The sequence below is a fragment of the Antrostomus carolinensis genome, unplaced genomic scaffold (assembly GCF_000700745.2).
Source record: "Antrostomus carolinensis isolate BGI_N321 unplaced genomic scaffold, ASM70074v2 scaffold7424, whole genome shotgun sequence".
NCBI lineage: Eukaryota > Metazoa > Chordata > Aves > Caprimulgiformes > Caprimulgidae > Antrostomus > Antrostomus carolinensis.
The window spans coordinates 67,607-84,254 of record NW_010311375.1 but is presented as its reverse complement, the minus strand read 5'-3'; the positions used below and the strand labels follow the sequence as shown (position 1 = coordinate 84,254).

The window sequence follows — 16,648 nt, the reverse complement described above, 5'->3', positions numbered from 1 at the left end:
CCTGTATACCCGGTTTTACAAACACAGTTGAAGCTTCCTGGGAAGTTCTGGCAGGCGGCACCATTTTTGCATGGGTTGGAAAGGCACTCGTTGACGTCCCTCTCGCAGGCCATGCCAGTGAAGCCCTCTGGGCAACTGCACAAGAAACCCCCCACCAAGTTGTGGCAAGTGCCATCGTTGTGGCAGGGGGAAGGGAGGCATTCGTCGATGTCGGTCTCACACAGACTCCCGTCATATCCTGGCAGACACCTGCACACGAAGGGCCGAAGGGGCTCGTTGGCCACAATGATGACGGGGGTGCTCTCGTGGCTCTTCAGAGCTGGGCTCACCGCCAGTCTCCTCAGGCAGCTCCCTCCGTTCTGGCAGGGGCTTTGCAGGCACCAGTCGTGGTCCACAGCCTCAATCCGCACCCCGCTCTGGCGGAAGAGGACATCTTTGATGCTCTCGAAGAAGGTGGCCACGCCACTGGGATTCACGTACTGGTTGATGCCGCGTTTGACGGCCGCCATGAGGAAGGTGTGGTTGCTCTCCTCATACAGCCCATAGAGCTGGATGGCGGTGCCCAGCCCTGTCAGCTGGGAGCTGGCGATGCGCAAGAAGTGGAGATAGTGATTTGTGAGGAAGTCCCGGGTGCTGTGGGTGCTCAGGCGGAGAAGGATGCTGTTGTCAATGGTGGCGTTGCTGAAACCCGCAAAGAAAATCCGGACGCTGCTGGTGACGGCACCGTGCAACCCATCACTGCTGAGGACAGCCAGGTCAAACGTGCCATCTGTGGACCTCGCCTGCGAGTACAGCTCGCAGGTACCCCTGGGAATGCTGAAGAGGCTGGTGACTCCTGAGGAGAGGGAACACTGGAAGCTGTCTAGCACATCTGGATCCTGCGGCTTTACGTTGCCCAAAATTCCACCTGGGAAGAGGCTGCCATAATAGTGAACAAAGATTTCTACTGCTCTGGGCTGAGATGGGTTGTCGTTTTGGTCTATTACCTTGATCTGCACAGTTCCTGTGGAAGACATCTGAGGAACGCCAGAGTCTCTCGTAATCACTGACAGGTAGAAATCGCTGATTTGCTCCCTGTCAATCTCTCTCGTCGTTGTCAGCACGCCGGTGGTGCTAAGGCTGAAGTAGCTGGTTGCGGGGCCAGTGCTGAGCAAGTAATACGTAAAGGGACCTTGGTTCGGAGGGAGATCAGGATCTGATGATTGAAGAGTCATCACAAGAGTTCCTGCACGGTTATTCTCCATGACTTCTCCTTGGCTGGTGGACAAGGTAGGGCCGTTGTCATTGATATCTTCCAAAGTTACCAATAAAGAGGCACTTCCTGTAGCAGATGGTGTTCCTGAATCGATGGCCAACACAGACAGGTTGTACACAGGCAATGTTTCTCGATCCAGCTCGGCAGTGACTGTCACCTGTCCTGTCTGTGGGTTGATGGAAAAGGCGCTGTTGTCATTGCCAGACCCAATGAAATAGGAAAACCTGCTCCAGCTCGGGACAGAATCTGAATCAAAGGCACTAACGAATGTGACGTGGGTGCCTGGAGGAACACCCTCGCTGATTTGTATATTGTAGGTCCCTAAGGTAAAAACGGGAGGATCATTGGCATCCAGTACAGTGATATTAACAGTCACTTCATCTATATCTGCACCACGAATGCTCCCTGAATTTTTTGCAAGAACTTTCAAAGAGATTCGTTCTTCTTTTTCTCTGTCGAGAGGTCCTGAAACATAGATCTGGCCACTTTTCTCATCTATCTGGAAGCCCTTCTTTCTGCTGTTGCCAAAGATAAGGTAGTGGACTTCTCCATCAGTTCCCATATCACGATCACTTGCAAAAACTTCACCTACAACAGTGCCTTTGGAGGCTGCCTCAGAAACCTCAAAATAATAAAGCTTGGACACAAAACGGGGCACATATTCATTTGTCCCTTCTAACTGGATGTTGACACTAGCAAAGCTGCACCTTTCTTCATCTGGAACATTAAAAGCCTTTACCGTTAAATGGTAACTTTGCTTTGTTTCATAATCTAAAAATCCCTGAGTGGTGATCGTTCCTGTATTGGGGTCAATGACAAAGAGGTCACTATCTGAGGACTGAATAGCATATGCAATCACAGCGTTAGGTCCAGAGTCAGCATCAGTGGCATTTAAACGGATAACAGTTGTCCCACTGGGGGCGTTTTCTAGCACGTTGGGAAAGTAGTCCTCAGGGCTGAATGCTGGAGAATTATCATTCACATCAATAACATTAACAGTGACACTGCAGTAGCCCGTTCGGGACACCCATCCTCCATCGGTGGCAGTAACAACAAGCTCATGCTTTTGGCATAACTCAAAATCAAGTGGTTTTGCTAGTGTCAGCGTACCCGTAGTTGTATTAATAGCAAAGATGCCAGCCTCATTTCCAGAGGAAATATTATATGTGATTAATCCGTTCATAGCGGCATCTCTGTCTCGGGCTGAAACTGTCCTGACCACTGTTCCAACAGAGTGACTCTCCGGGACAGTAACGCTCATACGGCTTTGAGAGAACTCGGGGGTATGGTAATTTTCCTCTGTCACGACTATTTCAACAGCTACCTCGGATGAGAGTGGAGGATTACCTTTGTCCTTTGCTTTCACTTTGAACAGAAAGTTTTTGTTCAAATCAGCCATTAATGAAGATGACACAGAAATCCATCCCGTATTCCTGTCCAGTTTGAATTTATTAGTTTTGCTTTCATCGGAGATAAAGTACTCCACTTCAGAATTCAAGCCAAAGTCTTTGTCATCCACGGCAGTAACTTTAATTAAGTTTGTGCCAACCCTCACGTTCTTAGTAACGGGAGTGAAATACTTATGGGTGAGGAACAGCGGTGCGTTGTCGTTGCTGTCTACTATGTTGATGGTGACGGTTGTCTCGCTCATTAATGGCGGACTGCCTCGGTCTGAAGAGGTAACGATGAAGCTGTGCCTATTAATGTTGAGGTTGCTTGAACCGCTGGAGTTCTGGTACCTTAAATACTGTTTGTTGAAAATTTCCCCTGTGGTTGCATTAATTCGGAAGAACTCGGACTGGGATTTTATGAAGTAGAAGACTTGGCCATTCGACCCTTCATCGGGATCGGTGGCTGAAACCTGGGTGACCTTCAACCCGATCCCAGGAAGCTCAGGACACTCTAGGTAATAGGATGGCTTTGTAAATCGTGGGGCATTGTCATTGACATCCATGACAAATATGGTGACATCCGTGCTCACTGTCCACCCAGAGTCATGCGCAGAGACCCTTATTCTGTAGCGGTCTGTGTCCTCCCTGTTTAGTGGTCTGCTGATGGTGATGTCCCCACTGCTGGGATTTATGGTAAATGGGAGACTCGTATCCCTTATCGAGTACCTGCTGACTGCGTTCACCCCAACATCTTCATCTGACGTTGTGACTCGGGTTACCGTAAAACCCAGAGGTGCATTTTCAGGCACGGAAGCACTGAATATCTGGGAAAACCTCGGAGCATTGTCATTTTCATCTAAAACATTAATGATAACTTTGACAGTCGTGCTCTGGAGAGGAGTACCTTTATCTGAAGCTCTTATGGTTAGTGTGTATTGAGACAATTTCTCCCTGTCCAAGGGTCTGACACTTCTGATCTCGCCAGTGGCTCGATTGATACTGAAACTATTTTCCGTATTGCCCTCAATTATTTCATAATTTAGCTGTCCGTTTAGACCGCTGTCCCTGTCAACAGCAGCCACTGTCAGTATCTTCCGTGGGGACAGGTTCTCCACTATTTCTGCAACGAAGGGATCTTGCTCAAACTCGGGCGCGTTATCATTGACATCTATGACCGTTACTTCCAGTTTCTTATATGAGGAAAAGGGAGGAAAGCCTGTATCTCTGGCCTCAATCCAAACCACGTATTTCTGTATGGCTTCAAAATCTAAAGCCCGCCCAACAGAAAGCTGTCCAGTCACCCGGTCAACTAGGAAGGTGCTGCCCAGGTTACCACTGGCGATGTAGTAAGACAAGGAGTCGCCTCTGGCTGAAGATCCGTAGACAGTGGTGACAAGCGTACCGATTGCTTGGTTTTCAGGAAACGTGAAGGTCTCCTGATCTGCCTGAACGCGAGGAAATTCGGCTCTGTTCACAAACCTCACGGTGACAGTCGTAGAGTCTGTCTTGGGGTATCGGCCACCATCCCTCACGTGAACAGAAATGGTGACTTCAGACTCTCCCGTCAGTGGGTTCGCAGCCAGGATCGCCCCCCTCACTGGATCAATGTGGAATTTCTCAGAGTTCTTCCCCACAAGGGAGTAATGGAGCTCAGCGTTGGAGCCGGCATCTGCATCCGTCACAGTCACAGCAAACACGAATGAGCCTGAAACAGAGAACAAAGTTAGGGCAGTTCTTTGCTGATTGCAGGAAACGTGATGCTAACTTCTCACTCAGAAGCATGTCCCGGAGCAGTATCATCCTCCTTCCACTGCTCTGAAAAGGGACTGCTTTTTACACAAGATGATAAGTTCAACAAAGGGTAGGTGAGTTCGTGGGTCCACAAGACACGCATGCAGCCAGAAAATGTGGGTTTGAAAAGTAGGTCACTGCATTCAGAGAAAAGCATGGACAGATGTCAGTGGCTGTATACATGTCTGCGTTGGAAAATGGACCTGCAACTTCTAGGAAGTCTAGCGTCTCATTTCTAGAACATTCACTTTATGAAAGCCATAAATAATAAGACTGAATGTTATTTTGATTTTTTTTTTTTTAATTACTCATAGTTTATTTATCCACATAAAACACCCCCCCCTGGAATTCAGTGACTATTAAGGTTATGCAGGTGAACAGGCAGCACCCGTGGATATTTACCCTACACATCCACCTTCCCTGGTAGCTCCTTTTCTTCCTATTGCCCAGATGTTGCTCCTTTGTCCCTAATAGCCTCTTGCTTCTGACTTTGCAAGAGCATTCCGAGGACAGTAACCAACGGGACTGCTTTTTTAAAAGCATTCTGGTCCTCTGAGATAGGGGTAAAATCACACAGAAATACAAAACTATTGCTCACTAGTGCAATAACATGAATATATTACCTTTGAGGTCTTTCAAATTTATGCTTCACAATGAGCTTGACTATACGGGCACTATTTGCATTAACCTCTATATTTGCTTATCTGCAAGGAGAATCCAGGGTGTCCTACACCAGGGTTTACAGATCTAATCCACAGCATGCCTTTCAAATTTGACACTGTCCAACCAATTTGCAGAACACACTGTTGATGTTTTACTGGTACTAAAATTTAAAAACCACGTTGTTTTCAACCTCTTAAGGCAAAATCATTTACAGGCAGGAATGACTTTGACAGTGTCCCCTTAAAACTAGACTTCATGCCACTATTTGTCATATGCAATGATTTGTACTCCAGGGGAAGGAATATTTAGACGAGAACAGAATTAAAATCCTTGTGAGAAATAGGACAGAAAAAAAAAAAAACACTTTTGCCTCAGTTAAGTAAATTAAATTATTAAGTATTATTATTACTAGTTCCCTCTTTTAAACCTGATTAAAAAATAACAAGGAAATTAAGCTTTGCTTTTCAAAATGTACACTAGATATTCTGTGATTGGAATAAAAGCAAAAGTCTTGATCAAGTTATGAGGGTTTGTTCTTTTTTTGGAAAAGCTATTTCACGTGTTACATTGGACTGAAATAAAGTTATGTGGTTTGTTTGTTTGTTTGTTTGTTTTTTAATGGACGCCATGCCTGCTAGTAAACATCACTGTCAACAGCCTTTCAGAACAATGTGAAAAGATATTAATGTTTCCTTTTAAATTAAAGTGAATTATCAGCTGAGGAAGTTGCAAATAAAAAAGTGCATGCATCCTTAGTTTTTTTGCCAGGTTAAAAACAGAGTAAACATAGCTTAGGCTTTCTATATGTTTCTAGTTATAACAGGCTTCATAGAAAAAGCATCCAAAAATGTATTGCCAGAAAACATCAGTTAAACTTATGTGTACTCCTCATAAACACATTTAAAAAAACACCCCCAACAAAACCACACAAAGGCACTGTTCCCTACTCAGAATACACAGAGATTCGCCAGTGTAATAATAAAATAATTTCATAATGCTGTTCTGGAAACAAGGAAGAAATGTAAACAAATTCATTCTTCCATAAAAAGGAGAAGTATTTGCAGTTGTTTAAAATTTAGAGAGAAAACCCAAGACATGGAAATAAGCCCCTTTTTTTTGTTCTTTTAAAGGAAAATTTGTTTTGTAAACCGTTTGTCTTGGAATCCTCTCTGTAGGCATCACATATCCATGTATGCATATGCATATGCACGTGAAAACACACAGCGTTGCCGACTTCCACACTGACTGCAGTTTGGTGAATCTGTGGTAATACAGTAATCAGATTATAAAATCCTTTCAGTGTTTTGAGATAGTAGAGGTCCCACTATTACTCTATTTTAAATCTTAGGAAAAAAATAATCTCAAAATACCAGAATCTTTCAGTAAATCTCTCCATCCTCATGCAAATACACATATTCTCCTTTTTTCCCCTTGCAATGCCAATTCTGCAAATAGAAAATATTAGTATTTTGAACTTACCCATCTCTGATCTATTTATTTATCAGGCTTGTTTAGCATAAACTGAATCAGAAGTTAATTCCTTCATTGAGTGAAGTCACATTAATTTGGGTGTAGGTTCCACAAAAGGAAGGTTGCTGCTTGGCTTTACTTTTATTTTATTTTACTTCACCGCTTAGCTCAGGGAAAGGCAACATAATTAACTTCTGATATAGATATGGCCTTTTGGGAAGAGGTTGACAAAATCCTCTTTAAGAATTGCTCAGGGTGGAAAAAGAGCCACTACGTGCAGGAGGAGACTTTCAGAGGAAAAAAAAGAGGGCAAAAAAATCAGTGTTTGAGTCTATGTCTTCTTTACATAACTGCAGGACAAGAATTGAATTTGGATGGAAGGAACAAACTAAAAAAAATTGCTAAATTGTGAGTGATATATTGAGCCTTGCCACTATTAATTTCCATGGAACAGAACCTCAAAAATGGCTGCAGAGGAACATCTCAGAAACATTTCTCGTGGCACAGCTTTGCATTTCATGAAGATGTTTATGCCACCTAAAGTATCCCAAGCAATGCTATTGATGAGGTTACCTGAAGTGGTAGGTGATGGGACGTGGGTGACGTAGGGATGATGTTGAAATTTGGGTGGGTTGTCATTCACATCGGTGACGGAGACCAGCACGCTGGTGGAACTGGAGAGAGCCCTGGGGAAGCCCCCATCACTCGCCACCACCACCAAAGTATAGTTCTCCCTCACCTCTCGATCGAGGAGAGCACTGGTGATGATTTGTCCTGTTGATGGGTTGATTGTGAATTGTGAATTGCCACCGGTGAGCCTATAGCTGGTTGAAAGTAAAAGCAAGGAAGAAAAATTCAGTTAGTATTTCATAAAGGCAGCCTGTGCCTTCAGATAGTAACTATTTTCTGTACTCTTCAGACCACCATGCTGATGGGCATCAACACACAGATTTTCTTCTGATTGTCCATCTGTCTTCACTTTTTTTTTCTCTTCCATATTTCAGGACCTCTCATAAGTGATATTTCTGGTGATTTCCAAGTGTAGATGCTTAACACAGATTCCTAATAAATGAGGGGCAGGCTGCACCTTTGTACATCTGGAGATACAGTCGGACATACTCTCAAAATTGCCTACGGGAGGCATCCTCTAGAACTAATTTCCCTGGGCTAATACATTGGGTGTTATTCCAAAAGGCTGACACATCTCTTCACTGAATCCACAGAATATAATTTTTAAAAAAATACTATTTTCTGAAATAAAAGACTGACAATCTTACAAAATAATATGAGGATTTATAATTTGCATTGTTTCCTGATAATGAGCCAAGTTCTGCTATTCAAGATTACAATGTTAACTCCTAGTAATTCCTAGCAAATTAGTAACCACAGAGCTATGTTAATAGAGACTAATTGGGACCAGAATTGGGCCCTTGATTGGTGTATATGTGTGTGCACACATCCCTGTGTGCGTGCAAAAATATGATTTGATAAGAACCGTCTGTGTGCTTACCGCAAAGCGTCACACAGGCTACCTCTGGCTTAGCAGCACTGTGAATTTGTCCTTTCTCTTTGAACTTGTGCTCCTACAGAATGAATCTCAAAGAACATGTGGAGCACTGGGCTGTATTTTAAAGGTAATTGGTTAACATTACATTTTTTATTAATTCAGATAATGGGGTTTCTACAAAACAAAGGAAACAAAAACTGGCTAAAATGAACAATTCCCACATTCAGTATCATAACCCTGTCAAAAACCAACACAGCTGTGATTAGCATTGCTTCTTCAGAGAAGCCTGGTACAGCACAGTAGCAGCTTTTTTGAGGTATATGATTCTATAAAAGATTCAGAAGAAAATGGCTTTTATGAAAGAGAATAATATTCCCATCTTCCCCTTTTTAAAATCAGAACAGGTTATGACAGAAATAATAACACAGGCCAGAAGCTTCACCTAGAGGACTGATAGCCAGCTTGTGTAATAAGCTGTGGCAATTCTCCTCTTCAGTCATTAATCTCTACAGAATGCCATGAGCATACTTTAATTGCTTAATTATGATATAATGTGATGGCCATATGTAATTATTCTCCAGTCACAGCAAGGTGCATCTAGGGTGGAAAGAACATGCACAAAGCCTAAAGCACCACTTAAATCTCCCCAAATAGCAGAAGCAGGAGCAAATTGCATCTGTGATTTGCAATGCTTTAACCCTGTGTCAGGTGTCACACAGACAGAGACTGTTCTGTATTTCCACATCTATAGAATGGCTCAAGCTTTAGCATTGGAAAGATGCTATAGAAACCTTATATATATTTTTTTTAAAAAGAAAAAGATAATAAAGACAAATTACATTTGCCATAGGATATTCTGAGTTATATCTGAGTACAACTGCATGCAAACCAACTGGACAATGTAAGTGTGTCACAGCATAGTTACAAAAAAATTCCAAACCAAAGCCAAAAATACCCCCAACCCCCTGGAACTTTCATGGTGACAACGAGCATAAAAGGAATTTGACTGAAGCATTTAAAGTCTGGCCTTTTTCAACTAGTCTGTGCTGACTCAGCTATACTATCTTTGAGAAGATTGTTCAAGTGTGCATTGTCATTAAGAACCTCATCAGCCTCCTTTAATGACTTCACGGGTTATTACCAGCAATAAGAGAAAAAGAGTTGGCATGTATGGATATGTAAGAGTTTCACAGAAGATCATCTGCTTCTTGCACGACACAGTCCATTTTTTGACTTTAGCTGAAAATTTTAGCAGAGAATTTTACATACCATCTTTGGAAACCAGAGATTTGATTTCAGGTTCTAACAGGCTCTAACATGACTGAAAAGGAGTTCTTTGTGCTCAGCACCTCTGACAAGAAGACTTCACACGTTCTGGTCCCTCTGGCTTTTGCCAGTTTTGTAATACTAGTCATATTGTAAGATTTGCATTACTCTAAATGCTGAATCTGGACAAATTCTGCCCAAGAAAAACAAAGTATGTTCCTGAATCTAAAAACTGTAAAACAAACCCTGAAAACCATTTTTAAAGAGCTACTTAGAAGGAAAAAAATCATTTTTATCAACCATTCTACTATGAGGTACTGAGTGAATGACAAAGACTAATGGCAGAGATATTAAAGCAATTCAACTACACTAAAGAAATCTGAGAGCACCCTGATAATTTCTGATTATGGGATATAATCATTACAATCATTCATGCTTTGTATGGAATTCTTTTTTCTAAAGGAGCTTGCCAGAAATAGTTTCTTAGAGTAGGAGTGAATAGAATTAAAAACTTCACTGCTTCACAATTTAATAAATGGTAATTTTGGTTGCTTTTCATATACTTAGAGATGTCAAAACATGAAGTTTCTATTTTTAGCATGTAGCTAGTTAGAGAGAAAACATTACAAGATTGCTTTGCCATAACATAGTTCTGTTTTATTTTACTTCCCTTTTTTTTTTTTTTTTTAAAGAAGTGACAACCACAGTGATATTCTTCTGCACTTTGAAGAATGAACTGAGGTGAACTAATAAAAGTAAATAAAGAAGCTACTTTTATATCCTGTTTTGAAAGTTTGGAAACAGAGATACAGGTGTTTGCAGTCACAACAGTTAAATGTGAAGAGATTACATGTGTCCTTCTGATTAATAACAAATATGAACATGCTTTGTATTCTATTCGCCATGAATCAGTCCTCAGTGGATAATCTTCAGCTAGTCACTGCCACTCAGCATCTTCATTACTCTTGTCTGTGAAACTGAGAATGGCCAGTGTTCAGCCCAGTACCCAGTTAAGTTGCATCAACTGAGCTCTGCAAACCATTTGGCATTTAAATAAAAAATGCCAAATTCTAACTTTTTACTGGTTTTCTGAATGGGATGAACTTAACGCCTCACCTTGTGTAATTTTAATTGTAAACTGAGACTTTAACTGACCATAAGCATAAACAGCCATCTAAACTAGTCAGGTTTGAAAAGCCACTGAAGGGTCAAGATAAGATACTGAAGCCTTCCCCAAACATATGTATGCTACCACAAAATTAACATTATCTACTAGCTTGGACATTTTTATGCAAAAAGGTGATACTCATTTCTAGATTTTCCCATCTTAAAAATTAAAGTTTAAAGATGACTCAAGCTGCAAAATACATTCTGTACTTTTTTTTAGGGTGAGTGGTTTCATTTGAACATAAGTGGAAAAAAAATTTAAATTATTATTTAACTCTGTCGCAAAGTCAGCTTTTATAGTAAATTCATTAATAATGTTTGAAAAGTACATCTTCCTCTTCCCCAGCAATCTCTTCCTGAAAGCTCCTTTGATTAATATTTAAGAAGTCTGTCAGCCTCCAAAAACAATAGTTTCTAGCTTCTTCAGGAATGCATTTTATAAGATTTGTATTACAAGTATTAATATCCTTCATTACAAGGCCTCAACTCTAAAAGTTATGCTAAATAGAAGGCGAAAGCCTTTCCAAAGGCTACGCAAGCTGATGGCAGTCAGTAATGATGATCATGCACAGCCTAGATCGTATTTCCTTTATGCAGAGAACATATATATAATGACCACAAGCTGAAGTGCTTCATCCATTTACGATATTATTTGGAGTTTCAGGGTTTCTTTAGGTTTTTCTTATTTTTTAATTCGTCTACCTCTACACTTATTGAGAAATACAAATCTATCCTATTAACAGTTGCACTCAGGTGCACATTAAACTTGTTTGCTTTTCGCTTATTAAAAAACTAAAATAACACTGCAACTCTTCTTGTGATAAGAACATAAGAATATAATCCTAAAAGACTATAAACAACAAAAAAAGCACCTCATCAGCCAAAATAATTTATCTACACATATATAGCTGTCCTTTTGTGTCTTACAGCTTTATGGCATGTTAGTGATGGACACTGGGGAAAAAAACCAAATCTTCAGGCAAGGTATGAGGCAGTGTTACACACAGCAACAGTAAATGACCTACCTAATAACAGCGTTTGTAGAAGCATCAGCATCTGAGGAGCTTACGAGCAAAATATCTGTCCCCGTAGGAGCATCCTCCGGAACAGCGGCGGAATACACGTTAAAGGCAAACGTGGGAACATTGTCATTGACATCATCCACCGTGACAGCAATGGTTCCAGTGCCAGTGAGGGCAGGAGATCCTGCGGGAAAGTGGGATACAAAATGCTAGAGGTTACAAATACCACCATGTGAATCCGAGGTCTGCCATCCCCGATTTAAAGCCTAGCACTCCAGCATGTCACAGTTCACAGAGCAAGAAAGCTAATTCAACATACAGGACAGGGTCAGCTTTGTTTCAAAGGCACCTCAACATAAAGTACAAGTTGTGAAAGAGGAGGAAATAAAGAAAAAAAATAATAAGTTATTTTTCTTGCTCCATCTAATTCCAGAAATATTTTGTAATACAAGCTCAGCGGAAAAAGATGGTCTTGGAACGGCTCAGAAGCCTTCCTGTAACAATTAGGACCAATTTGAACATGTGGTTGACTTTCCTATTTCTCTAAGAGGAGACATTCAAAGGTGGCACGCTGACAGCCGTGAAAACTCCAGCCCTCAATTTATTTATCTGCAAACAAAGTGGAAACAGTGGCAAACCCCAGCTTTCCGCATGGCTTTCCCACTGCCGGTCACACTCCTGACCTGGTGAGACCTTCTCTGAGTAGGGTGAGAAGGTTGCAGTGTCTCCAGCTCTGTTCAGAGTTGATTTCTCTGTAGAAGCAGCCATCTATAGCAGCAAATAATGCTCGCTTGGATGGGATATTGGCTTATATAGGAAATCTGACTGAATTTATTTAACCTATGGCTTTCATCCTCCTTGTTATTCTGATACTTAACTCTGAGGAGCAGAAACAAGTGAGAAATAGCATGTTTATTCATGTGCAATCTCTCAGTAGTTATTCTCTTAAATTTTGCCGTTGTTAAATCCAAAATAAGACAATGAAGAGCTTTAGAAGTTTATGTTAGCTTTGCCAGTCTATTACACTTATTTTCAGCCAAGAATCAGCAAAACATCTTCTGCTAACCAAATTGTTCACTGAGGGTTCCTGAAAAAAAATGAGATCGTTCCTTTCTTTGAACACAGAACAAAAAGGGGGAGAGAGTGATAATGGAACATAAACCACATGAGTTATGGCCCCTTTTACTCAAAAGACAGATGATGACCATGTCTGTTTTACCCAAGATTGTGTCGCTTTCCCCTTCAATCTCAAACAGATACCACAACTGAACGTTTGCTGGACTGGGGAGAAAAATTATGAAATGCTTTGGGCCAGAGATTGGTTCAAGTCCTTGCCACATAGTATATGGAGCTGTCATTTGATGAAACACAGGCAGCCCCTGTCTGACCGCCATAGTCCACCCAACACAGCAGATGACTGGGTTGCTGTGACCTGAGGTTATTGCTGGAACTCAACCTTAAGGATCTGCTCTTGGGTCTCATGTAGTCCTGGCAAGGGCTCCAGACATCAGACTCTTTTATTAAAGAAATTTTTTATGATAAGGGTAGTGAAACACTGGAACAGGTTGACCGGAGAGGTAGTAGAAGCCCCATCCCTGGAAATACTGAAGATCAGGTTGGATGGGGCTCTGAGCAACCTGATCTAGTTGAAGATGCCCCTGCTCACTGCAGAGGAGTTGGACCTTTAAAAGTCCCTTCCAACCCAAACCATTCTACAATTCTATGAAAAGAAGAAATAACGACTCATTCTCCAACATGTTAACCCTTGCAGGCTGAAAAAGGAACACACTGCACCGTAGGAAGAAGCTGGGAGCAGCTTCTGCATGGGAAGAAGGTTTTTCACCACAAAAATACTTCAAAGTAACTTGGCTTAATGCACAAATGGACTGAACGAAAGAGCTTCCCATTGAAAGGTGCTATAAATCTTACAAGGCTGACATTGAAGCCTGCTGATCGGATGGCACAGATCATGACACTGAGGAAAGAACGTTCAAGGCAGAAAGTATAGGTTTCATGCCATGGCCACGCACAATGGAAGTCTTTCTCTGGTCTAGTCTGAGGTAATTCATTTTGCCAATTAATATACTTTCAGCCAGGAAGGTTACATTAAGGCATTAAGTCTGACTCATTTTTTACCCTTTTTTTTTTCTCCTCCCTGATTTTGTCATTTAGCCAAACACATATAGATAGAAAATACTGCCATAGCATTCTTGATTGCTGAAATATTGCTTGTGCAGTGTTTACTATTACTGCATTAAATGAAACAGAGTCCTCAGTGGTGTTTGCTGCATGTGTCATCAAGCTCTGGCCTTCCAAACACATTTAATCGACATTCATCTCACAGTCAATGAAATGAAAAGTTGAAAGTTGTTAGGTTTCACAGGTGATTAAACAATTTATACATAATTCAGAAATTAATCTTGTGTAAGTCACATGCAAAGAGCATCAGTAATGCAATTTAGTCTGGAAAAGAAAGCTCACTCACAGCTAAAACCTGAAACTCATTGTTTTAAATGTATTTGCTAATGCAAAGAGCCAATGGTGGAAAATTCATGTTGCAGGTTTATTCATAAAAATGAACTGCAGTGACAGTGTTTTGAGAGGTAACCCAACGTTGGGGTGATGGGACTAGCTCCAGCGCAGCTCTCAGTGTCGTGCTAGCTATGCTCACAGAACTGGTGAAGAGAGGAGACTGGGAAGAACCTGTTCCTGTTGGCTGGCAAAGTCCCGCGTGGACATCTACTAACAGCAAAATGCAGCAATGGGCTTGTTCTTTCTCCTGCATGGCTATCAAATCTTTGGTCATATCACAGAAATAGTGAAAAGGGTTGCCAGACGTAATAGCTGCTTATGGGCTATGGCTGTCCTCCTGCTCAGGATTACACCGATAGCAATGGCTTTTGGCTCAGCCATTTGACTCTAGCCAGCCCTGGTATCCTTTCCTCTTCGAGGAATCTGAATTTACAGTGTCCCAAACAAACGCTCCAAGGGACAAATCCCAGCCCTCTCTCAGCCCCTTTTACACCCCACACCATTATTCTCCAAGTCCACTTCCCCATCAGATGCGCCTACAAGGCACTGTACAGCGCAGTATGAACATACTGCTATCAGCCTCAGAGAAGTGAACATACCAGCCAAGGTTGAGCACCATACTACTCAAATTAGCTAGGGTAATGTAAATAACCCAGATCACCTCATTCAGCACTAGTTTGTGGCTGCGTTGTGCTCACAGAAACATCCCAGAAGTCCAATATTAATTCAGTTGTTTGCAACATCCCAAGTCACTGCTCTTCAGTTCAAAACCCCAAATCTTTCTCATTTTACTTAGGTGGAAAAACTCACGTATTTACATCGGTTTCCTCTCTATGTAGTTATCCAAATATATTTTTCCCCCCTCTAAGTGAAACATCACGTCCGCAAATTTACTCCTTTATTCTATTACACTGAAAGATAAAGTTGCAATTTCACAAAGAGTACTCAGAGCTTTTATTCACTCGAAATTAAATCACTAGCTCATATTTCTGCAGTTACTGAGAAATATAAGAAGAGGAAATTACAAATGAAGTAATTTTCTATGGAAAAGAAAGAGCTCAGGGCCAAATTCTACCGTCCTCAGTTAACTTTCAGTGAAAGTTGTGCTTGCAATAAGGACCACAGAATTTGGCCTTTGGTAATAAGTAGGTTTCATAAAATGTACATGTCATATTTGTGGTGAGAGAATTAGTTTCCATGGTCAGGCTGAGTTCCCAGATTTCTTAGTTTTGCTTCGATAGCAAATCTTTCCCAAGTCAGTTACTCTTACTATGCTAGAGCATCATCCCTTTTTATTTCAAACTGCACTTCATATTTTGCATAAATAAGTGTAGTAAATTTTGTGTAAATCCTGCAATATTAGCTGAACACTCAAGATGCCTCCAAACAGTTTTTAATAAACCAGACATGTTACAACCTACCTAAAACTGCTGTACACAGCCACACAAGCTGTGTGTGTACACCCCTTTTTTATAATAGTCTGAACTATTTTTCAGCAGAAGTAGAAACTATTTCTTTTCCAGACACCTCTTATTTAGAGCTATACTCGAGTCCTATGCTACTTCTATTTTTATTTTTTTTTTCCAAATTCAAAAATACTGTGTCTCACAGAGACTTAGGATATCCATTTTGAAAAAAAGTTTTCTAGAAAGGCAGAGGAATGAAAGAACCATCAAATGATTAATAACGGGAGAACATCAAGTTAACTACACAAACTAAATGGGAAAGACCGGATTGACTGCTCAGTGAATATAAAATCTTTAAAATTTAAAAGACGATGACATGAATATATCATCATTATTATTATTATTAATATTTTGAATTTCACATCTCTGTGTGCTGTGGTCTGTTTCTATGAACTGAACAGTTTACTTTGTAGGTGACAGTTGTACATATATATATACATTAAGCAGACAGTCCCACAAATGTCCACATGTCACTGTTGAAATAAAGATTAACCTGGGATAGTGTCAAAATAGTAACGCCGAGTTCAGGAAGAAAATTGCTTCCCACGGATGTTCTTCCAAAAATTTAAGCTTTTTGCTTACATCTGCAAGTAAACATGTGTCTGGGGATGAAGAGAAGGAGCAGACCTTGGGAGTCTGCTCCTTGGAGGCCCCTGTTGGAAGATGAGTTACATGGGAGGTTACAAGAGGCCACCTCAGGCTTGGTCACCGCTGGGCTGTGGCTCTCTCTGCATGGGACATTTGATGTGGTGATGTGAAGGAAGACCTGTGGAGGACTGTGTGGTGGGCAGGCAGCAGCATGGGGGCAGGACCTCTCTTCTCCCAGCAAGGCAGGACTGGCAAAGACCTACAAGCTGGTCTTCTGCCCCACTCATCAACGGTTGTTTGTGACACAAAAATATGATGATATTGGAAATGTGCCAGCTTAGAAGTTCTAAGGAGTCCTCTCAACTTTTTCCTCCTCCCATCCAAGAGAAATAGGACAAAAAATATTGGCTACATGCAGCAATGCAAGTAGAACAAAGGAAACTAAATACAGGAAGGTGACAGTGGGAAGAAATATGGTTTAACCTGACAGTTTCTACTTCTCAAATGCGGGATAACCAGCAAAGAGAAGA

The 16,648-nt window shown here is 41.3% G+C and overlaps 1 protein-coding gene across 1 annotated transcript in view; it reads right to left on the bottom strand.

Moving 5' to 3' along the window:
* Window positions 1-16,648, bottom strand: part of FAT4 (FAT atypical cadherin 4) — a gene marked incomplete at its 5' end in the record, with an annotated part of 70,302 nt that overhangs the window by 28,200 nt on the left and 25,454 nt on the right. The window contains 3 exons of the mRNA XM_010166712.2: window positions 2-4,351; window positions 7,144-7,394; window positions 11,536-11,716. Coding sequence (XP_010165014.2) covers window positions 2-4,351; window positions 7,144-7,394; window positions 11,536-11,716 — 4,782 coding nt within the window. The remainder of the gene's footprint in view (window position 1; window positions 4,352-7,143; window positions 7,395-11,535; window positions 11,717-16,648) is intronic.